The 26,001-nt window shown below is 34.3% G+C and overlaps 1 protein-coding gene and 2 long non-coding RNA genes across 8 annotated transcripts in view; 1 reads left to right on the forward strand and 2 right to left on the reverse strand.

The window, feature by feature from the left end:
- LOC117344496 (ferric-chelate reductase 1-like) overlaps positions 1-21,113 on the forward strand; it is a 29,619-nt gene extending 8,506 nt beyond the window's left edge. For 2 of the 6 annotated variants that reach the window (XM_033907254.1, XM_033907253.1), the window contains exons 3-6: positions 12,475-12,706; positions 13,877-13,960; positions 16,903-16,934; positions 20,206-21,113. In XM_033907254.1, the coding sequence (XP_033763145.1) occupies positions 12,475-12,706; positions 13,877-13,960; positions 16,903-16,934; positions 20,206-20,390 (533 nt within the window). In that variant the 3' untranslated portion in view covers positions 20,391-21,113. The remainder of the gene's footprint in view (positions 1-12,474; positions 12,707-13,876; positions 13,961-16,902; positions 16,935-20,205) is intronic. The other 4 variants (XM_033907255.1, XM_033907256.1, XM_033907257.1 and 1 more) reach the window with 4 other exon arrangements.
- On the reverse strand, positions 376-22,700 carry LOC117344497. The gene is made up of 2 exons (XR_004536199.1): positions 21,627-22,700; positions 376-1,043 (listed from the first exon to the last, which is right to left on the reverse strand). It is a non-coding gene; the product is annotated as an uncharacterized LOC117344497 (long non-coding RNA).
- A 261-nt stretch (positions 22,701-22,961) lies between these two features.
- On the reverse strand, positions 22,962-23,919 carry LOC117344498. The gene is made up of 2 exons (XR_004536200.1): positions 23,478-23,919; positions 22,962-23,206 (listed from the first exon to the last, which is right to left on the reverse strand). It is a non-coding gene; the product is annotated as an uncharacterized LOC117344498 (long non-coding RNA).
- Positions 23,920-26,001: the final 2,082 nt, after the last annotated feature.

Genomic DNA, 26,001 nt, shown 5'->3' on the forward strand with positions numbered 1-26,001 from the left:
GATAAGATGCGTGTAAATTGTATTTACTATATCATATGCTATAAATAGAATCCAATTATTTCTTGTGTACGTACATAATTATATAACTTACTCTGAAGCATTGCAATGTTTCGTGAAGTTTTAGGTGAGATGTTTTATTTTTTGACATATAAGTCTGACCGTAATTGCTATATTTTTATAACTTCAATCCCATTTCCGTGTATTGGTGACACCTCACGCCTCCTGCCTTTTTAATTTACTGGGTTCTAGAAAATAATTAAGTGATTATTTCTGTTGAATAAGTCGTTAGGTTAAATGAATCCCACAAGTTGTAATCAAGTAAGCTTTGTAACGTAAACTGAGCGTGATTGCTGATATTTGCACGAGAAGACAGACTACAATATATACAAGATTTATTTACAATTTGTACAAGCATGTATATTAACATTTATTTATAAACACGCTCATCACACAATCTTACATACAACACACTCTGATACATTCATAGACACATACGCAAAAACACATAAACATAGACACCCTATTCCCTACAAGTCTCTCAAAGGCCACCACAGTTGAACACCGAGTCCACACAGTTAGGTTGCTAAGCTCCAGATGAACATGAACAACAATGTCTCCGTCATAGGTCCCTCAGGATCTCATCAGTGCCGTCTTATATAGCAGAACAAAGTCACACACGCAGTGCTCAATATACATGTACTGAACATGGTCAGCATCCACAACAGGGAATCAACGTTATAGTAGAACAGAATCTCTACGTCTGTAATGATGATCCCAAGACGTTGAATATCTCAACAACTGTGACGTCATCAATAACAATGTCACATCTCTGCCGCGATGTGTATCACCGCTCAGACATACCACGCAGGTTATGTCGGTCCATCCTTCCAAAACAGGGAAGGTACACAACAGGCATAAAGTTCATAGGACGAGTAGGATCTCGGAGTACATAAATCAGTACAGCTATTCGGCCCTCGGCTCTAGGCCTCCATACAATAGGTGGGTAGTGTTCATGGTCTCAATTACGGTGTAGGCCCATCAAGCTACAACAATATAGTAATTACAATTTACTTTACAGTTATATTTTATGTAGTAAACTATTTAAACATTATATATTCCACACTACATATAAGCAAAACCATACTTGTAAACATACTAGATATTCGCGCTCATTTACCGACGACACACAATAACAAATACATACAAGTTACAAATACTTACATACACTAGATATGGCATGTGACAAGCTTCATGCCGACAAATTGCACATAGTGTGAAATGAACGATTATTTTTTCTTCTAATTTTGTCTAAGAGGTGTGATCATTTTGTTAGATAACAGGAAACCAATTGATTGATTGAATTAATCAGATCTATACCATACCATGCACAAAAATGATAATAATAAAATAAAACAAAAACATTCTGTTAATAACCCCTTTTTTCACGCCTCCACGTTATGACCCCAGAGGGTATTTCATCAGTAATGATGGACCCCATCTTCCACCCCCCCCCCCCCCCCCCCCCCCCCCCCCATCCCTCAACCCAAAGAAGAAGAACATGAATACATGCATACATATGCATACATTACGTTTATTTTACACATTTTAGAGTATATCAGTATTAAATGTGTCCAGAGTGTGTCATTTATCATACACATTCTGAGGATCAAAGTATGGTAGAAATTATCCAACGACAGTTAATTACCCATAAACATTCACATGTATGACAGTAGAGTTTAGGACTTCAGTATGCTTAACCAGAGAACTTAACAGGTACGAGACGATATTGGATCTGTTACAGATGTTTGTTTCAAAGGATTTTACAAAATACATGATATTAGATATCAACAACAATACAAACTTCTAGTTAAAATAAGTCAACATTTGAATTTAACTTCATTATACCGCTGTTTCGTCTTACCTTATAGAGTATATGGAATTTTATAAGAAGGCAGAGGCTAGAAGTTAAGAAATGATGCGTTAGAGAGCGTTAAATGCAATACGTATAAGGCAGGGAGAAAGAGAGGTGAGCAAAAGGAAAGGAGTTTAGCATTGTGCAAAGTATACCAAAATAGAGGGCATGCTTAAAAAACTTCAAAATTCGTTCCGTGTAGTGCTTGAGAGTAGAGGTAAAGTCTGTAAAATATGTATTAAACTATTCATATGTATCAGCTATACAAGGAGGTAAGCAGTTTTTCAATACCACATTCTATTGCTGTACATGTACAAAATTCCCAACTCCAAGACTCTCGAAAATGTCTCACTTTTGCAAATGTTTGGCTACTTAGCCATTAATTCTCAAAAAAGATAATTGGTTGTTTATCTGAAAATCTTAACATTATCTGAACAAGGCACGGTAGCCATGTGAAATCATTTGTCAAGTACAGGATGAGAGGCTAAGGGTGTCTTTATAAAAGCACATGTCGACAAACTGTTTGTTGTATCATCGTATAAAAGGATGAGACAATGGAGTGATTTCTTTTAAAGCACATGTCGTAAGGGGACAGAGAAAATTATGATTGTATGAGAGGATGAGAGAAGGGAGTGATTTGTTTTATATTACATTACGAAAGGGAGCAGAGAAAGTTACCATTGTATGAAAGAATGCGATAATGAAGTGATTTGTTTTAAATCGCATGTCGAAGTAGACGGAGAAAGTTTCCATTGCATAAAATGATGAGATAATGGAGTGATTTGTTTAAATTCAAATGTCGAAGGAAGCAGAAAAAGTAAGCATTAAATACGAGAGGACGAGAGGATGAGATAATGGAGTGATTTGTTTGAAGTCACATATCGAAGGAGGCAGAGGTCACACGTCGAAGATAGCAGAAAAAACCCTTTACACAGAACGAGAGGATGATATAATTGAGGGATTTGTTTAATTCATATGTCGAAGAAAACAGCACAATCTAGTGAGAGGAGAGGCTAAGTAATGGCCAGAGTATGTTTACATATGTCGTATTACTGTTACATACACTTGTATAGATGTTAGGACATTTATGGTAGACATGTTCGTTATCATTCACAGGTATATGTCACGTGACAAAAACAGAATGTACTGCCTGAACACCTCCGTGATGTATGCATTCCCTTAGCCACTACTGGACATATAGATAGTATCACTTACATGTACACTATCTACCTTTCTTATGAAAGAGCTTGTAAATTTCTACTAGTGTATCGAAAAATCATTGAAAATGAATGCCCGTACGCGTACGGATACTTTTGTCCAAGTTCTGTTTATTCAATAAACACCTTGTAATATTAATGCTTAAGTAGACAAATGATAAGATATACAAATATATATAAAAAATAACAAAAAACAGACTTTGCCGCAAGGCCTGTCTGCCCTCTCAGGCTTCTTCAGGCGGACTGAACTTTTGTTTATTTGTACGTTGCTTAGATATGTATGACGTCATCAATTGTGATGACGTTAACTATAGCGTGACGTAATAAACAAGGTCGGAACAGATGGAATACTGAAGATATATATATATATATATATATATATATATATATATTATACAAGTGAGTTGACATTAGTGATAGCCTGGTAACTCTAATTAATAATTAAAATCAAAGAAACCCACTTATGTTTATTAGATGTATAGTAGTAAATGCCACTTATTAATTATAGAGTGTACACACACATGACTCAGTACAACGACGGGCGTGTACTGGTGTTACTATATTTAGACAATGCAGTAAGGACATGACAGCAGTAGACACAATACGTGACCTGCCTATAGTTAGGGGTTATAGGTCACTCTCTGTGTCATTACCCAACATCAATACATCCATCAGGCTGTATCCGTGATGCCTGGTGACTCTAAAGTTGAGGGACAATTGCATTTACATTCCTATTTCCTGTTAGAGATAGTTTAATTGTTTTTACATGCTATCAGAGTTTTTCTGCTATTAAAAGGTTATTCTTACAATAATTGCATTCACCTACCTTTTAAAAATGTTTTAATTGTTCTAAACATGATATCAGGGTCATCTTTATATACAATGGTCACGTTATTCTTAAGAAAAGAAATGAAAAGAAAAAAAATTCCCGTTCAATTAATTGAAAATTGACGAAACAAGGGGAAAATATATAAGAAATGGTTGATAGGAGAAAATGTAGCCAATAGGTAGCAATGTACGAAAATCGACAATAGTTTCTGCAATGAGTGAGGCCAATAGGCAGAACTAGAACGAAAATCGTCAGTAGTTTCTGCAGTGAGTGAGGCCAATAGACAGAACTAGAACGAAAATCGTCAGTAGTTTCTGCAGTGAGTGAGGCCAATAGACAGAACTAGAACAAACATCGTCAGTAGTTTCTGCAGTGAGTGAGGCCAATAGACAGAACTAGAACGAAAATCGTCAGTAGTTTCTGCAGTGAGTGAGGCCAATAGACAGAACTAGAACGAACATCGTCAGTAGTTTCTGCAGTGAGTGAGGCCAATAGACAGAACTAGAACGAAAATCGTTAGTAGTTTCTGCAGTGAGTGAGGCCAGTAGACAGAACTAGAACGAAAATCGTTAGTAGTTTCTGCAGTGAGTGAGGCCAATAGACAGAACTAGAACGAAAATCGTCAGTAGTTTCTGCAGTGAGTGAGGCCAATAGACAGAACTAGAACGAAAATCGTCAGTAGTTTCTGCAGTGAGTGAGGCCAGTAGACAGAACTAGAACGAAAATCGTCAGTAGTTTCTGCAGTGAGTGAGGCCAATAGACAGAACTAGAACGAAAATCGTCAGTAGTTTCTGCAGTGAGTGAGGCCAATAGACAGAACTAGAACGAAAATCGTCAGTAGTTTCTGCAGTGAGTGAGCCAATACAGACTGAGCCCATAGACAGAACTAGAACGAAAATCGTCAGTAGTTTCTGCAGTGAGTGAGGCCAATAGACAGAACTAGAACGAAAATCGTCAGTAGTTTCTGCAGTGAGTGAGGCCAATAGACAGAACTAGAACGAAAATGGTTTCGTGAGATAATGAGGCCAATAGGAAGAGCATTCAGTATTTAGAATTTTCTCTTGGTCTACATTCATGCCAGAATAATTAGGATTTCTCGTTTTTGCGCTCAAACATTATTAGGTTAATACGCTGAATATTTATGAATAGTGACCTTGGTTCAGGAGATTCATACGTAGTTCATGTTATTGTAATACCGGTTTGATCAAATATTCATGATTTTTCGAAAAGGATAAGATAGAATTTTAATGATCTCCTAAAATGTATATCTACAATTAAGCTAGACCCATCTCCCCTCCTTAGAATGATGATGCAGTTTCATTATTCGGGAACTGCTATGCATATTTTTGAATTATACCCTTAAAATCACATCTAAAATTGCTGACACTTGTGTATTTCGTGAAATACTTTCATAGATATTTCCTTTTCCGTATGATATTCCAAATGTCAATTATCTCCCGAAAAGAGTAATTGTAATACACTATGTATAACAATCAAAGACGTAGGTAAGTAATTTGTCCTCGTGATATTGTAAATTGTATTGACTCGTGCTATTACATACAACAAAGTGATTGGACATGACAGGGACATCGGTAAGTCATTAGTATATGTCACATGGTATTCGTCATCTTTGACTTACCTGTAAAATTCGTACCTGTCCTGACGTTGACCCTACCAGTAACTGTATATCTGGTCATTAAATGTTCATTTCCAATTCGATAGCCATGTAATACGGTTATATAGCGGCCTATTTACGGGAATGCATAGCGTGATATAGCAAGATAACTAACGAACAATATCATGTAGGTCTTCTGATTTTCAATTCTTAAATACAATACAATGTGACATATCATCAAACAATTGCAATTGAATATACAGCAGAAAACAATGTGTTCACATTTTTGAAGAATTGCTAGGAATCCTTTCACTTAAATTTTTGTTTTGTTTTTGTTTTTGCTTTTGATTTATTGTAAAAACACTTTGTGTCATCAGTTGTGTACCATACACAATTAATATCTTCACATTGGTTTAGAGCCTCACATATGGCCGTTTTTGTTAAGCTGTTTCTCTTTTGATGGCGGCAATGGATTCACTCGTCTGGGTTTGATATACCAAAGTCATTAAATAAAACTTGATGTTCACTGCTTGACACGGTAAATAATATAATTAAAGTGTTTTTTTCTCAAGGATTATATCAAACAGATACATACATAAATAATCACCCACCATTTGATAGACTGCCCGTGAATCGGCATACCGCAATGGCCTACATCAAACGTTTCATGTTGAGATTATTTGTAAATGTGTACACGGTTTATACTTTTATTTCATGATTCTCCATAGAGTCCACACAATATGAAATTATTAGGTAAACAGCATTAACAGGCAGTCCCTACGGTAGTCTTTGTGGGTTTAGAATAGTTTATGTTAAATTTTCGAATAGACAATTTATCAAATTCAAATTGATTAAGTTATTGGATCAGCGTAAATTGCCTTCTATATTATGCCACTTACTTTATTAGGACATAATTTTCCACGATTTTGATACTTTCAGAAGTCGGAGGAGGACTAACTAATCCTATTATGTAGTTATGACTATTTTGTAATACATTATTAGTTCAGTAAATTCATAGCTTAAAGGTGATAGTCATTTCTGGGACTTTTGTACAATCTTTTAAAACAGGTATTTCTTATAGATTAAGTCAAAATGAATTACAGCAACAATGTCAGTGTTACCATCAGGTCAACTTGTGCGGTTTCCCCAGACGTATGAAACAACGTACATATTGTATATATAGTGATTTACGGTCGTCATAGTAACGTGTAATAAATTTAGCTTCCTCTTTAATGTAAGTTTTGTTGACTATATACGTCATATTTTACTTGACCTAAATTCGGACATGCCTACAATGATTAAAGACTTCCTTTGTTGCATTCATTGTGTTATGAATTTGACGAGAAACAACATGACGGGTCCCGGATGTTGAGGTTAGATGTATCAGGTTACAGCACCATTTATGATGTTATCGGCGTGTTGAACATCTAGGAGTTGTATTGCTTTCCGTTGTTCGTACTCTTAGGAACGTAGGAAGAAAGCATTTTTATCCCTTATTGTCATTAAAAGATGTCTGACGTTAGACTACAATGTATATCCATATTCGTAAAACAGTTTTGAAATGCTGACCGTTTTTATTTATGTATATAAAAATAGCATTATTTTCGTACATATTGGGTATGGAACAACCATATGAAATAAACACAATTAGATATAAAAACAATACACAGTGATACACTCATGGAATAACAGGGAACTTATTTCACTTAGCGCCCTCACGATTATTTGTTAATATAACACCTTACTTAACCAATAGTTAACATAGGGTATCATAACGTTTAGACACTTAGCATCATTAAGGAGTCGTAGAAGGACAAACAGCTGTATGTTGTCCCTGACATCACTGACTTGTCCTAGGACAAACAGCTGAATGTTGTCCCTGACATCACTGACGAGACCTAGGACAAACAGCTGTATGTTATTCCTGACATCACTGACGAGACCTAGGACAAACAGCTGAATGTTGTCCCTGGCATCACTGACGAGACCTAGGACAAACAGCTGAATGTTGTCCCTGGCATCACTGACGAGTCCTAGGACAAACAGCTGTATGTTATTCCTGACATCACTGACGAGACCTAGGACAAACAGCTGAATGTTGTCCCTGGCATCACTGACGAGTCCTAGGACAAACAGCTGTATGTTATTCCTGACATCACTGACGAGACCTAGGACAAACAGCTGAATGTTGTCCCTGGCATCACTGACGAGACCTAGGACAAACAGCTGAATGTTGTCCCTGGCATCACTGACGAGACCTAGGACAAACAGCTGTATGTTATTCCTGACATCACTGACGAGTCCTAGGACAAACAGCTGTATGTTGTCCCTGGCATCACTGACGAGACCTAGGACAAACAGCTGTATGTTATTCCTGACATCACTGACGAGACCTAGAAGGACAAACATTTATTTCATCTTTATTTCGTCTTTACTGTATCCAATCTAATTAAACTTTAGATGGTCATTCTCACTACGTTACATGAAGATCTAATTTTAATTAGATTGTACTGTATCTAATATGAATGACATGGTGCAATTATTTTTTCTGTCTTTTGTATAATCTTATGATAAAATAAATATCTAAACTTATTTCTTCACATAGTTAATATACTGTCTTACATGCATTCTCAACCAGACTACTTATGCAATTATAACCACACTCAACATAAATGGTTACATACATCATACAAAAAATACAACCAGGACATATTCATAATTATGATACATGTACATCATTAGTAATGAAAAACGGAGAATGCGCTAGTGTCTGACGAAATAAGATATACCTTAACACGACAAAAACAGCTCTTCATCATTTCAAAAGTGTGCCAGAAAGCATGCAAATATGTGTGTAATATATATACTTGGTAGGGATAACGATTATTTCCTCGTGTGTTGTGAACACCTTGTATATGTTATTAGTGTAAGAATTCAGTATTTACAGGTTGGACAGAACATGGCCGTCATTAATGATGGAATAGTTCATTGTTTAGGTGCTATTAATGTATGTATGTGCCTTTGTACAGACAATGTGTTATCTTTTACAATGTTGTTTTGGCTGTTAAGTGCATATACTTGCTTATATTAATCTTTTTTATTTTTGTGATATAAAGGAGACACGTATGCCTAGAATTACTAGAACATCATCTTTATTGATTGCGGGTGGTAGATACTGCTGGAGAAATGTATTGTATGTAGCTTGTCACGTCTTAATTTAACGAACATGATGGAATTTATTGAAATATGGGCTCTCATCAAGATTCTCACATTTCTTTTGAACTGTATCGAGTTTTGGTCTCTTTAGGCTCTGCTCATCCCTAACGAGTCCTAGAGGAAAACAGCTGTATGATGAAATTTGATTTATTTTGTCTCTTTTAATCCTAATCTCCATTTGTTTTGTAAGGTACTAATTTCTTTCGTGTCGTTTGTACAATCCTCTGATCAATAAATGCCTTCAGCATCATTGACTAGAAACGGATGCACGATTCTGAAAGCTAGACAAATTCCAGCTAATATATGATATATTGTCTGGGTTCTATACTATAATACATATCTTAAATGCTGTTAAAATGAACGTTTTTGATAGTAAAATGTACGCCCTTTCTGACTTCACTTTTGATACTAATAGTAATTCAGAAGAAAACACAAATGGTATTTTTATTTCCCCTGTGTTTATCTAAAATGTTCATAATTGGAACATTAAAAGATGGTTAGTACATGATTAGGTAACAGGTCGGATGTCTGTAAATCTTTTCGTTGTACATATGAAACATTGCTATAATTCTACCCCCCCCCCCCCCCCCCCCCCCCCCCAAACAACAACAGCAAATAAAAGAAAAAAGGCTTTTGCAATATTTTGAATTTGTCGAACAGAAATAATTGCCAATGTGAAATGAAATAGCAAGGGCAATTCATATTTCGGAGTATAACGCCATTGAATTATGCTGATCATTTAACTGCTGTAATGTGATTCAGACGCTAACAAATATGATTCCACGAAAAAGATTCCTTTAAAATAATGCGATACATACAAATTATCCTCTGATGGTTCTTAATACTGGTCATGCAAATAAGTCATTACACACGCATTCATATAACAGTGTTTGTGACTTCAAATGTAAGGTAACAGAGTCCTTCTGAGTGAATTGTTCGTGACAATTTATATTGAGAAAATCTTTTTCATCTGTGTGTGAAAGCCAGGCCATTGTGTGAAAGCCGGGTCAATGTGTGAAAGCCGGGTCAATGTGTGAAAGCCGGGTCAATGTGTGAAAGCCGGGTCAATGTGTGAAAGCCAGGTCAATGTGTGAAAGCCGGGTTAACGTGTGAAACGCGGGTCAATGTGTGAAAGCCAGGCCAATGTGTGAAAGCCGGGTCAATGTGTGAAAGCCGGGTCAATGTGTGAAAGCCGAGCTAATGTGTGAAAGCCGGGTTAACGTGTGAAAGCCGGGTTAATGTTTTAAAGCCGGGTTAATGTTTTAAAGCCGGGTTATTGTTTTAAAAGCCGGGTTAATATGTTAAAGCCGGGTTAATGTTTTAAAGCCGGGTTAATGTTTTAAAGCCGGGTTAATGTATGAAAGCCGGGTTAACGTGTGAAAGCCGGGTTAATGTTTTAAAGCCGGGTTAATGTTTTAAAGCCGAGTTAATGTATGAAAGCCGGGTTAATGTATGAAAGCCCGGTTAATGTTTTAAAACCGGGTTAATATGTTAAAGCCGGGTTAATTTGTGAAAGCCGAGTTAATGTTTTAAAGCCGGGTTAATGATTAAAAGCCGGGTTAATGATTAAAAGCCGGGTTAATGTTTTAAAGCCGGGTTAATGAGAGTCAGGTAACTATCAGATTTATGTAAAATTCAGTAAACAGTAAACCTAAGATTAACTGCAATTAACAAATTCTTAGAAGAAATTCCATAAAAACAAATTCTTTAATTTGTTTCACATTCATTGGATTTTAAATGAATTTTCATTTCATGAAATTTTATAAAACGAGTTAAAGAAGTTTGATTTTAAATTAACCATCTAGACTAGCTTTTTAAAATCTCATGAAATAAAAACATATTTAAGATACATTTTATCACACAATACAGAAAACAGGTTTTAAAATAAAAATGTGGAGTGCAAAATGAAACGTTCTAAGCCGTTTTGTTGCACCATTTTCAACTGATGACGTAAAGTCATTATCCATATATTATGAATTTTTAATCCATTTCTGCCGCAGTCAGTGAAAAGGGTATATGCCACTAGTGAGACATGCAAACATAAGGAAATAACTGGGTAACGGATCGATTATGTGGTACACATTACAGTGTGAAGCCACGTGCGTCTGCTTCTGGTTAGTATTCAAAAAATATATTGAAAACATATATAAACTCCAACTCCTACTTTATCAACAATATAAGTTCATATAACTTGTTTTGCAATTGGTGTAAAATAAATAAAATTTATTGTTACTATATCAACAAAGTGTAACACTTGAAGATCAGATGATACATCGACTGTGGTACGGAAGTAGGCTATTGATTGGTTGACAACTATAGTTGGTATTGTTTACTACAGAGCTGTCGACCAATCAGATTGCCCCTACAGACTACTTCCGTTGCACAGTCGATACATCGTCATCCGTCATGACTGCTATTGATCAATCGGACAGATGAATAAAAAACCTAATAGCGGAGATGTCATTCACATACATATATCACAGGCGTCTGCTTCTGGTTAGTATTTATAGAAAAACAGTAGAAGTAGGGGCTAATATACTATTATAAATACTTACCAGAAATATACGTCTGTATATAAATCTATTGGTTGTAGCGACACTCAGTAGAGCATGCGGAATCTGTTAATTTATACTGAGTTTGATTGGTAATCGATCACAGTGACGGCATCGACTTGTTTACTGGTAACACTGCTATAAGCATGACAATGTTTGTAATGTTGCCCCTCCCATCCCCCGCCCACAAACCCTGAATTCTGTAAATATCTGTTTTTCACAGAAAAATGTTCCAAGCCAGGAAGGAAGTATACATGAATTATTTAAGATATCATAATTTTCATTTATGTTTCCCTGCATCAATCTGCCTGATTTTTTTCACACTTGAAAATAACGAAAAATGTAACGGGTCGACAACAACAACATTACACCATTTGGTTTGTTTACTGATAAGACTGCAGTCAACCGTGACAGTATTTACATCTTCATTGGCAATGGCGGTCTATATATATTTATATATATATAGCCTCCCTGTGTAATCGCGTCATACACCTACCACAAAAATAATAACAAATTCCTCCTGCCAATGAAATGATATCCATCATACTTCAAGCTATATATACAAATCTGAATTAGAAATAATAATTAAAAAAAAACACTAGTGAGTGATCAATATTGTAGTTAAGGTTTTTTTTCCTGGTAGGTCATTACCTATTTGTAAGATGTATGGGGAGGGTCGTTTTTTTTTATCTGTGATAGGTGATTGTTTTATTCTCAAACACTTTCTAATGAAGCTCATACTCATTGATAGGACTATATAATATATCCCATTGAGATCATGTTGTCGGCAAGAAAACTTCCTATAAATATTATTTAATCAATATATAATACATATAATTAATGCTTGGTTTTCGTGACATGATATCCGTTTTATACCACAATCCACTGTATGGTAGACAGATATCCGCGAAAATAAAATGGTGGAGGGGTTTTTATAAAGTTATCACTGAATAATAGTCTTGAACTCCAGTAAAAAGATAACAGCTATCACCAGTTACCAGAAACAAGTAGAAAAGTAATTGAAAGCAAGTCCTGATTGATTTTAATAATAGAATGAAATCAAATGTTCTTAAATCAATATACAGATATATTTGACGTATATCATCATGTGTGTGACACCCTGTGTTTTTCAGTAACCATTCATGGCGGTGCCCCATTCAAGGGGTTTATGTTAATGGCCGCCGAGGACTCCCTCATGGATATGCCGACGGGGATATTTTTCACTAACGGAGCTACTGACGTGAAGACAATGTTTTGTTCCTTTCCTAATGACGCTGCCACACATACAGATAGCAAATGGAAGTCGCATATAACAGTGAACTGGTACGCCCCGGTTTTTACATCAGCCGATCACATGCAATTTATGTAAGTACACCCCCCCCCCCCCCCCCCCCCCCCCAAAAAAAAACCCAAAACAAAAAAGCCCAAAACTCAATTATAAATATCAAACAAGGATTAGAGCACTTAAAGACATGCAAGAGTTCGAAACTAAAAACAAATATGCTCATTTATGATTAGCTATAGCAAATTAATGCAGCCCAATATTGTTTATTGTTTATTATATTTATTTTGCGGTTTCAGGTTTCAATTTGTTTCGAAAGGTATCAATAGTGTGTGTGTCTTTTGTACAAGTATGTCAGATTTTAGGACGAAACCGTTAAATAGTGCTTATATCTTGTGTCTTGTACACTCCTTTCATATGCTGATGCGTTCTCTTCAAACTACGAAGTGTAGTATTTTATGCGTATTGCCTTAGAATGTTGATATATATCATCAAAGCTAAGACATATTGCTTTTACAAACCATTTCTTCTACTAAATCCATGAGATCTGCTCTAACGTTTTAATTCATCCAAAAAGTGACGCGGTTGAGAAATACACACGTACTTCATTTTTTTTAAGTGCAATGTTATAAAATTTCTTTTGTCTTTTGCACCACTCAACCAGATAAGGGCATTTCTGTTTACCTATTCAGAGTTTTGTTTTTGTTTTGGTCTCCTCTCATCATTAATGCTTTTGGTCCTTAACATCACCGATGAGTCCTTGAAGGACCAACAGATGCAGCATCATTCATTTTGTTCCATCTATCTTACTCAATCTAGTTCAATTTTTCTTGAAAGGTACTGATATCTCGTAGTGTTCTTGCTGATGGGACAATTGCAAGGTCATGGATATGTATTTACGATTTCTTTAATAGAAGCAATTGCTAAAGATAATAGAAGCTGGTTTGACTGCAACTCCTCTGCAGCCAAGTGATTGGTCAGTTTTGTAACCAATCGAATTGCCTAATTTGAGTCTTCATTTTTTAAAGGTGCGTGAAATATGAATGCTTTGTATAGATTCTTTAAATAATGACATGGAGATCATGTCGGATCTCGGCGTTATCTATGATACAATATTACTCCGACAATATGTAGCCTAACACTGAATTTTATTTCTAGATCACACTGTTATATAAAAATGTATGATTCAAACCAGTAACATATTAAAAGTGACAATGTGGATATACCATTAGTATTTGTGTTTATTTTTACAGAGCTACAGTAGTCACAAACAGAAGTACGGTGTGGACAAACATCAAATCTGTGTTCGTCCAAGCTGACCCTGCTGTTAGTTGTACGTACGTCCCTTGAACTTTTATATGTATCTCATTTGTGTCATCAGTGTTGACATGTAATTTTTTATACACAATATGAAGAGAATTTCTGTTTCAGATTTATCAATCAATTAATCCATCCAATGCGTTATGCATTGATAAAATAACAATGCATTGTGTATATATTCATATCAAAATACCTTATTCTGTCTCAGTATGAACAGCATGTAGGCCGATAATAATGTGATAGTTGTGTTGTTTGAATGGCCCTAGTGTCAACAAATTTTCTTGTAATGGTATATGAAACAAATTGGCAAGATTTTACAGCCATTTATATTGTTTGTTATTTTAAATTTTATAATTTTGGCGCAAACAGTGCTCGAGGTATGGACCAAATTCTGTTAGCTGCAGATGTGATAGGTTGATATTTTTTTTATAATCTTTAACTTTAGCAGGACAAAAACTGTATTTGTTTTAAATGGTTTTTCTTATATATCGTTTGAATGATATCTTAATTATTCGCTTGTTATTAGATAACAGTAAATATTTAATTATACATGTTATAAAATTAAATTGATTATATATTCTATTACAAAACATATTAATGCGTGATCTAGATAAACTGATAGGATAAATGGTAATTAGTAATTAGCTGGAAATCATGTGACGTACAACACATATTGAGGCCTACACTGACAAATGATAAAGTAAATAGATTCTACATATCACACATTCCTATTTTTAACCGAAAAATTGTATTCATTGAAAGCAATTTTTACGCTAAGATTTATTATGCTTAATACTTAACATATCTTGTGTTGGCCGGCCCTGTAAGTCTTTTACCTCCCCGATAGGACCAAGTTGATACGTATTCGTCGTCAACTGGACGCTTTGCATTTCGTTAGCAAATCAAACTGGACACAGGTTGCTCCCGGCTATGTGTCATACATATATAGTCGAAGTGTGGCAGGTCTAAATGGCAATAAATCATAAAATCCGTCACTATAAGGAATGTCTCCGTCTCACAATGGACATGCCAAGCACCATAGTTACACCTTGTCTACTGAAAATCCTAATCCGTCCCTCATACCTTTGGTTTTACCTGCCGAGCGAGACTACCCTCACATAGCTGCATGCACATTTGACGGAATTTAAACACGTGTGTTGCTTTAAATATATAAACGTTACTATGATGATATAGATGTGTGAAGACAAAAATGATTGATTTACCAATCTGCATTCCTCAACCATTCGCATTAGATATTACCCATAGCCATTGGCCATTGACGATTGGCAGAGCTTGTTTCCAGTACCCTGTACCTTAGTGCAATGATATGACGCTTTACAAAGCTTGTTGAATTATATATCTCTACTTAGCTGGTATATTTGATAACTTGTACAGTGATTACGTTTATAGTTATAACATTACGCTAAACAGTCTCACCAGTTTCCACTCTATCCTGCAATATAGCTTTCCAGTTTGACACAGTTCTGCTATAGTTAGGTATATAGATATAATATAGATAACATTACGCTATACGGTCTCACAAGGTTCTGTTGTAAACTGATATATAGCTATAACATAAAACTTTCATAGTTCTACTATATCTTGGTACATGTATATATATACACTGTATAATAGAGATAACATTAATCTATACGGTCTTACAATGAAATATAGCTACAACATACAGCTTTCATAGTTCTGCTATATCTTGGTATATAGACATAACATTAAGCTAGTGTTTTAGCTATAACATAAGCTTTGTAGTTTGACCGAATTCCCAATTGCTATAACATTTTGACAGAGTTTGACTGTATGGGACATATACTGCACACTTCACACATAACCCTGTAACGTCCTGTCATCCACCGTGATTTATACCAGTCTGAACCTCATATTACACTTTCTAATGTAATCTTTCATATTTTATTAACAAGAACATTCGTTCGGAAATGCCACTCCCCTAGCCTATATTTCCTTATCATAAAACGGACAAGGTATACTAACATAACGGTGTACAAAAAACCTCGTTATCTCTAACACTGATAACTCGAAGATTATGCTTATCTCAAAGTGAGATTCAGTTCCTCCAGTAAAATTCCATATGAAATTGACACGGGTACCTCGAATACTAAGGATATTCATTTTCATTACCCCTCCGATTTCGTGGTTCTGTAACACTTCCAATCTTCGTCAATACAATGCACAGTTATATAACACTTAAAAGTTTTCAGAAAATTAAAAGCTACATGTAAGATGTGATTTCAATTTTTTTTTCTTATTGAAATTATCAAGAAAAAAGAAAGATAAAAGAAGGAATCATCCTTGAGATATTTAATTACTTTATTAATTCGTTTACCGAGGTTGTATCAGTCGAATATCTTTCAATTCTAGTTTCAAATTAAGATAAAAGTTTGAACTTCCGAAAAGATGTCATAATTCAAGAGAAAACAAAACAAAAATTGCTAATCACCACATTGCATTACATTTCCTTTCAACAAATGCTATTGTACAAAAAACATTCAATTGAATAAGATAGCAGGTTAAGCCTTTATCAAGCCTATCCAGGTATAATAAAAATAATTGAAATTTGTGTTACTAGAACAGATTGAAGCAAAGAGTGATATAAATATGTACATAGACCGGTTGATATATAGATGTAACATTTGTAATGATAAACAGTTACTGATGGAAGGGAGGTAACAACTTCTAGCAGATATTATCATTTCTTATTTGAATTCCAAAGAAATATTAGCTGTTGTGTGGATATTTGATTGCTATCTAGTCTTAAATCTAGTATCATTTTAGTTTCTGGCACAAATGTCCATTGTCTCCTCTTGCTTGCCACATTGTCTTTTAAAGTCCATTATATATGTGCTTACAGTAGCGAATGGTAAAAGAGACACAAACTTATGAAATCTCAAATCATGTCTTTGATAATTGTTATATTTGTTATTTACAGAAAGACCAGAATTTGGAGGTACTTGGGAGAAAGTGTTTATAATTATTTATAACTGTGTATTCAATTATCATTAATTTTTCGAATCGATAGTCTGTTTAATCTTATTTATCTTGCAAAATTGAAAAAAAGGGGAAAAGTCAATTAACGTTTAATTGGAACATGAAGAAATTTGCATTTTAAATATGTTTGGAACATGACTAACTATCGTCATGCATTATAAAAAAGTAATTGTAATGCTTAAACGTATGTAATTTAATTTTGTGAAGGACTTTAAAATATCTCGTTAAAGGCTGTCGCTTCGGAACTAAAACAAAAAGCATGGTTATCTTTATAAACATATGCTTATCAATACACTATATATTGGTTGCTTGAACATGGCTGCTATTCTATACATATTGGTTGCTCGGCTCTTTGCTATGAGCATGACTGCTATTCTATATATTGGTTGCTCGGCTTTGTGCTATGAACATGCTATACATTTTTTCATTTTGTGTTACAGATATGGATGTTGTTTGTTACGTATTGTGTTAAAACACGTGTTAAATCATATCATTTCTCATTTCTACAGGCCTGTACCACTTTTGTTTTCCTTGAATACAATCAACTTATGTCCATTTTAATAGTTTATCAATAGTCGTTAGAGTTATTGATGATCTACAAATCATCAAAATGCAACATTTTGCAATATTAAATTAAGAGCATATATTTTCACAGAATAACATATGTTTTTGTATAGAGTGTAATGTTATGTTACATATTTAAGAAAGCGTTCTTTCCCTACGTGAAACTTTATTGAGGTGGGCTATTTTCATAAAAAAAAGTTATGGTAACATTGTCACTGATAGAAAAAATATCTTCAAGACATTGCAAAGTTTTTTTTAATGATGGCAGTATATGATATTGTTTCCATTTAAACTCTATTTAATACGATTTACACGGACAAGTTGATTGCATTTACAGAAGACTTTCATGGTTTGTTTGTGCTGGTTCTTACACTTTCCATCTTCTGCTTCTTCTTTCTGCGATCTTGTTTTTTATTGCTTTTCAACATTTGCTTTGGATAACCTATTGCTGTTCATATCATTACTGTATGACATGAAATGTTCGTGTGTACCTTTTTTCGCGCTTTGGTGTTTTCAAATAAAGCAATATTTTTTGTATTTATATTTCATGCCAACCACGAAAACAACGAAAATGAATACACAAAGAATGTTTCATTTTATACAGTAAATGAAAGGTTATGACATATGTCCTGGTTTTTACAGGCTCTGAAATTTATGCATCTTCATCTTCCATCTTGTATTCGAAGTCAGAAAAGAGGGTGTTGTCTGTGGTAAACGTTGTACTATGTGGTCGAACTATGTATATAAAGTACATAAATGTAAATTATCATCTCTCGTCCGCTGAAAAGACAGAAAGGCCGTGACAGCGGACGTAACACCTATTAACTAAATTAATGAATACAAGTATCATCTCTGAATACATAACTTGCGGAATAACATGGACATTTCATTATCTATCATTATGAATAAACACTCAATATAAATTACCTTATCTGTGTACCAGCTTCAGAATTTGTCGTATCTATTTAAAGTAGTGATGTGTTGATCAGCTACCGTCATTAAGTAATGATAACGTTTTCATCATATGTGATGCTCTTTTTCCCATTGCTATACTACCTTTTCAGGACTGGAGCATTGCCGTACTGAGGCACACTTAGCTATGTTCCCTATGCTTTTCAGTTAACAAGGCAGCTTTGTGGATATTATCTGCATACTTGATTTTTGTTTTTGTTTTGAAAAAAACATGACTAAACTATGGGACTTACATGTATTTTAACATGAATCTATATATTTAGATCTCCTATATAACATATTACATTAACTCGTAGTTGTCGTAACAATGTATAATAAAACAAAGAATTACTGACACGTAAACGACACCGTAATTCTAACTCGAAATACATCAAACGAAGTCATAATACCGACAAAATAATGTACATTGGTATACCTAAAATATGGATTTATTTATTCATTTCTAGCAATGAAGATGATTTATCAAAAAATTAAACATTTCTGTGTGTTTTTATAGTCTCGTTACTGTCCATTTCTAAACATGATGAACCAGGTCTCGATTGTTCTTAATATGTTGAAAAAAATATATCATAAATTATGATTCTATAGATGCGAATTATAAAACTAGCAAGGGCATGGCCCTTGGTTAGAAAATCGATCTAAACTGTTTAATATCAAACTATAAAGATATTGTGAGGTTCTAATGTACTTTGGGATAGTATGCAATTTTTTTTTCGAAACATATATAATAGAAAACATCCAAAGCGAAGTTGCAAAATAGCAAAAATTGTCAAGTGTCAGTTTGTTGTGTATTTTAATGCGGCGAATCATAGTCATTGCTAAAGGAATTCAAATAATTCGCTCTCCATAAGTTAGACATGGTCTCAAAATATGTAAATAAAACTAGTTTTCACCATAAATAAAAATCATTACAATTTGACATTAGACATAGAATTTTACAAATCATATATACAACTAGATTTCTATTTATGTTGAATGGGACATTATCGAGATTATTACTGTAGTTTTATTACAGTCAAGAGTCTATGTCAATGTCTTGTAATACTAGCAATGCATGTAAAAAATATATATGTACGAATATTCCAAATGGGTAGTACAATATAGTCAATATATCAATTTAACATATATCATAATGATAGTGTGAATGGACGTATATACCGAAGTATAAGTGAACTTATATCAGCAATATGCATGTAGGATAACGTAAACAATAACCAACTCATTGTGTCATGCAATATGTAATTCAAATTTTAAAGTTTGTTTAGTTTTTTTCATTTTTCAATCTATAATACAACACTGTATTCCAAGTTCAAATATATTATATGTATATGAACCTTAGATACAATTATGTTTTAAGCTTACTTCCTAATCCAGAATATAGGTATTTAAAACCATTGTTAGATTATTAAATAGATATAGCTCAAACTAAGTATAAAGCTATAAATAATTACTAAGTCTCGCTTCTGATGAAGTGAAACAGTATATTTTGATGCGTAGTTGATTGTTTAGAGTAATAGGGCACATTACAACAATGTCTTGTAGTCAGTGGATACATATATGTTATCACGTCATGGTGAAATCGACAAAATATCCTTTGAAAAATAACAGTATTTACTAATTCTACATCACAAATCTACTAAAACAAGTTTAACAAATCCAGATATTACACCAGAAAACGAATTCACTTATATTATATTTGCAATTGCAGAGGCAGCAGAAGGGGGCATGATGCCTGGTGGGTTTGGAGGTGCTGGAGGTCCGTATGGATGGCTAGTGTCCATAAATGATGAAAAAAACAAAAGCGTCTCCTTGACAACCACCCTGGCAAAAAATTGCACAGATATTTTAGCATACTGGGATAACCAGTCGGTCATTAAAGACGAAGAAAAATGAATGGAATGATACTTTAATTTTTCTGGTTGATACATTTTTGTATCCATATGTATGTCTTATGTAAGTTTATGAACAAAAAACAATATATTAAAGATGTAATGTTTATTCTAGTCTCGATCAAACTACTGTTTCCGTGACAACAACTCTTCTAAATATGAGTATAAATATACAGCAAAATAAGGTATCAAGTTAAACATGAAAGGAAATAATGAAGGAATAACTAACTTTTCTCCGTTCAGTTTTTTTTGCACCTTAATGGATATCTTGTATCAATAAATGAACAAAAAACCATAGGTCATTGAGCTTATTTTTTCGCCAGGCTTAGTTTAAAAAGTGTCTCCTTGACAACGGGCCCTAAAATACCAGAATAGATGTACAGTGAAATGAGATACATACTCCCTAACTAAACATACTAAAAAGTAATGAAATAATAACTAACTTTTTTTCATTGGTGTTTTTTGTGCCCATATGGATATCTTGTACCAATAAATGAACAAAAAACCATAGGTCATTGAGCTTATTTTTTCGCCAGGCTTAGTTTAAAAAGTGTCTCCTTGAACATACGTACATGTATTACCGACAACTACATTTAGATTTGTTATAGTTACAATACTAGTATAGTACTTATTAAATATGATAGATTATCATAACGTTTACAAACATATGCGTTACACTACATAATATATATAACACTATACTATAAAATAAAGGTATTGCGTTGAACAATGCGTTCTTAGCTTATCATTTACAATATAAAGTACAATATGAACTATGCCCAGGTAAGTACGGACATTTTATATTACGGTATTATTACAGTATTAACAATAAATACTGAATACTATACAGATATACAGTTATCTGTATACATAGTAAAAATACATTTAGGACAGATTACCTGTGTATGGCACACAGTTCTTCAAAAGGAACGTGTTTGGTTACATTATGACGGACGGGCGAGTCTGTGAAGTTACAAATCAAGACAATAGATATTTGGACTAGTAATAAATTAACGGCATCATTATGTAGTATTATAATGTACATTTATCGAGATAAAGGACTTAAACAGATTCAAATAGTATTACTTGAAATCATTACCGGCTTACCGTATAGTTTTACATGAATATAATACATGAAACTATTTCACATCAAAGTAATATAAATCTTACTTTTGATACTGATCATAATTAATAAATGCAATCAGTGGGAATGTGGAAGAATAGTTAAAACTAGACTTACGATTACATGACGTCGATATTCTTAAGCTTGTATCAACACCACAAACGGTATGTTCCGTTCGCTGACAAGTCACATAATGAAACAATGACCGGAACATAAGAAATACCGCGAAATCGAATAACCAATGAAATAAGACATATGACTATGACGTAAGACAAAGACTAAACTGACCAATGACTATATGACACAACATATGACACAATAACTAGAATATACGCTCAGACGATGTACAGAATAAACGGGAACTAATCACTATACGACGAAACAATTACGGAGACAATACAATTAACAATATATTAAAATCGATCCTGCCACATAAGCACTGTATGAAGTTTGAGTTTAATTCCACTTTTCAAACTTTCAAAAGTTTTTTTTCAAGCTCAAAATATGAAGTTCAATACATGGCAATTGGTAAATATTCAGCAGAATTTTGCCATTATATCACTGATAGCCATCTAATGTAGGCATTAATAAAATAAGAATGGTGTGGATTGTATACTTTGTATTTAGCTAACTTATCCAAATACTTAGTGAGTTTGTAGAAAAATTGCAACAAGTATATATTGACACATTATTCTGCCATAATATCATTTCCACTTTTAGACTTATAAGGTTTCCAAACACTTACACAAAGCTAAAAACTTGTTGATTGGCATACCAAAGAATGACAGACATATTTGTTAACAGTATATATCTAGAGCTATAAATCAAAATATTTTGAATTGATCTTTGATCATACATTGTCAGTTTTGCTTATACCTCATTTACACACACTTGCAGCTCTGAAAAATATCGCCCAACAGTGTCAGCAATTTTTGAAGATCTGGTCACTCTTACCCCTTTCATACCACACTTCTCTCCAAAAACATTTCTTATACCATACACTCCATTCCTTGTGTATGCTAATTTCAAACAACTATAGTTCAGTCCACTGCCTGCAGCTTTCCTAGCCATAGCTTCGCTTAAAATCTTTCTCCCTACCAAACCTCTCAAAGAAGGTAGGTTCACTCGTACTGTCTTTGCATATCCATGACTCTCTTTTGCTGAATCAACCGAAAATGTGGCATTAGCATAACTCTCATCAGATATTTCTAATTTACTCTCATGCACCAGCCTTTGTTAAAGAAATAACATCTTGTACAGCATCATGAGCTTCGTAGTTAGATTTGGTTATTAGTTTGAACAGATTTGGTTGTGAATATGAAGAAAGGTCAGGCATCCCAATCTTAAATAGTAATTTAGTATCAAGAAATCCTGACACACATTCTAGAAATTCGTCTGTTTTACCAACAGCCTCCAATGCATTCAAAAACAGTGGACAATCAAAATATTGTAATATTGTGTCCAACAAGGAACACGCGTGGTGTTTGTTTCTTCAAATATGTAATGAAATGTTGTATGGCTACTGAAATCGAAACAGAATTAACAGGGTGGCCTTTATAAAAAAAGTGTCCTGTTTATGCATGTGAGCCAAGTAACTGTAGATGCTGTAGGCGATATTTGGATACGTGGTATCACATAGGTGTCAAAGCTTTCCTCTCCAAATACTGCTGCAATTTGAGTGATGTGAGAAGTCCTAGCTGCACAAAATAAGAGTGTTATTCATTTAAATGCATGTTAATAAAGTCTTATACCAGAGACAGTGTATAAAAATATATAGGATGAGTTTATATCACAAAAAAGTCAAAATGATAACCTCAGTGCAAGAGACACATAATTATGGCAGAAACTGTCTATATCACTGTATAATCAATAGGGTTGAAAATTGAATGCATAGGTATGTAAATTCATATTTTTTTTTTAGCAATATAGATATAAATGAAATGTGGATCTATGTAGGGGTTAACTAACCTAGCCCTGTACTCTCAAGGTCAAAGTAAACTGCTGAACATTTCTTTGGTAGAGGTGAAGTCTCCATTGTAGGTGATGGTTGAGGCTCAGGAATTTCTTTAATGGAATCAGCTGATAGGTCCAGGGTATCTATGGCGGGATGGTATGGCGTGCCTTCTCTGATTTCATTTGCTGTGTTTACCTGCATTCTATTGGGTAAATAATACCAGAAATGATAGTAAATGCTTTCACAACAGGCAACACTTTTGATAGTCTGTTTGCTTAACTTACTTATATATATACAAATACATGTACATGTATATTATAATGGATAAAGACACTAGCTGCTAAGCTAGAAAACCTGGTATGAGTCTTATTTTCAGATTTTGCCATTTCTAGTTCTACATGTACATTATAATTATGTATACAAATCCTTTATACCTCATTTCTTATGTACTTTACATGTTCACCAAGTTCAATCGAAAATATTTGAGAAAATTATGCTCTGGAAACCTAAATGTCGACAGACGCTCCCAATAACATTTGAAGAGTGTATAAAACATTGTCGGTATCACTGACAATTGTTAATATAATTCTGTTTTTAGTAGAATCTTGAAGTTTAATAATTTCAATTTAAACCATACAATAGTGTAGTAATGCAAAATTACATCAAACCTTTTTGCTTTTCATGCAATTCTTTTTTTCTTTGCTTTTCTTGTTGTTGCGATTGCTCTCCTGCGCCGATTTTGTAAATCTTTGAGAATTCCCAGCTTCAAGGTGTGTGTACCAGGAGATAATCCAATAATCCAATTTTTCTGTGAACCTGAAAGTATAAAATTGGAAAAGTCTTAAAGCATATTGCCTGTCAAAATAAAAGGATGATTATGCACTGGTGTTTTTCATTGGTAAATTGTAATGCTGAAGCCAGTATTAACACACAAGCAATTACTAGTTCAAAACAAGAGGCCCAGAGGGCCTGTATCGCTCACCTGGTTTCAAGAGATATAAAACAAGAATGATGCTTAAGTATATTTGTCACTGGTATTGCTATGTCAATATATCATAAGCATTTTATATGGGTACATGAACATTGCTTTTATTGAAATTCTAAAAATGTCAATTTAGCCAAATTGACCCCTTTTGGCCCCGCCCCTCAGCCTCCCGGGTTTGGTCAGCCCCACCATTTGTACAATTTTGAATCCCTACCCCATAGGGATGCTTTTGACCAAATTTGGTCAAATTCCGATCTTTGGTTATGATGAAGAAGGCAATTGTTGACAGACGGACGGACGACCGATGAACGCCACGGTATGGCATAAGCTCACCTTGGTCCTTCGGACCAGGTGAGCTAAAGATAGATATTTTGTTGAATATATAATTATTTTAATTTTAAACTCACCATTGATAGGTAAGTGTGTACTGAATTCTTTTGCAGAACTCCCCCAGCTACCCTGTAGTTCAAACTAGCTGAACCACTATATAGTGTTGTGATTTTGGAGCCTTTGAACCAACAATTCTGTTAACACTTTCATTAGCCTGGGTGCTTCCAATTGATGAAAGCTTCTCAGCATGATGAATATAGGTGTTAAATACTTCGGTCAACGTTTGCTGGAGTTGCGGGTCAGTAATAGGTTGCCATAGAGAGATCTGTAAACCTCCTTTGGATTTGATATGAATCGACACCAGGATTTATCACATAGGCTGTGGTCACCAAATGGATGTCTGGACAGCGAATCAAGACCTTTCTTCATTCCTTCAGTATTTCCACTGTTTTGTGCAATTACATAGTTAAAACATTTAATTATATATCTGATGATGGTGGTTGTCAGTTTTTTGTTTGTTGCTTGAAGTTTGTACAAGGTTTTGCTGAAATTCTTTTGAACATGATTTTTGTCAGAAATGTTCTTTATGTTAACATTTACATTTTGTCAAGCCTAGCAATTGTTGTGGAGTCATCATCAGCTATTATAGTCTGTGTTTTGAAGCCTCTGTTTATGCAATCTGATACCATGTCTACGATCATATCCTGCTCCATTGCCTTTGCTGAACCATTCCAGTTTTTTCTACAGTCGTGGTCAGAAGGTGACTGGTCCTTGCTATCCGCACTTGTGCACACCCTGCAGGATCGCGACCTCACTCTGTAGTTAGTGACTTTGCCAGTGTTTTTGCCAATCATAGAACAATGCCCTATAATTGTACTGAAAAAAAATCTTATAATAAATAAATGACATAATGTAGATGCTTCACACACACCTAGAACAGAAATTGTCCTCAGACAAGCATTTTAGTGATAACTGAATTATTAATTTCAAAAATTGCCAGAATGTAGGTAACAATGACCGACTTATAGTACATAAATCACCTGAACTGCATGTAAGTGAGTTTTTTTCATGACCAAAAACACAGGGGCTTGGCATGATTTTCCAAACATATATATGGACCATCATTTGGAAAATTTTGCCAAGCCCATGTGACCAAAAAGATGTTTCAGTGACAAGGAGCCTATACTACTATAGTCAAAAACAATTAGGTCAAAAAATAAACT

This window comes from Pecten maximus, chromosome 16 (assembly GCF_902652985.1).
Source record: "Pecten maximus chromosome 16, xPecMax1.1, whole genome shotgun sequence".
NCBI classification, from domain to species: Eukaryota; Metazoa; Mollusca; class Bivalvia; order Pectinida; family Pectinidae; genus Pecten; species Pecten maximus.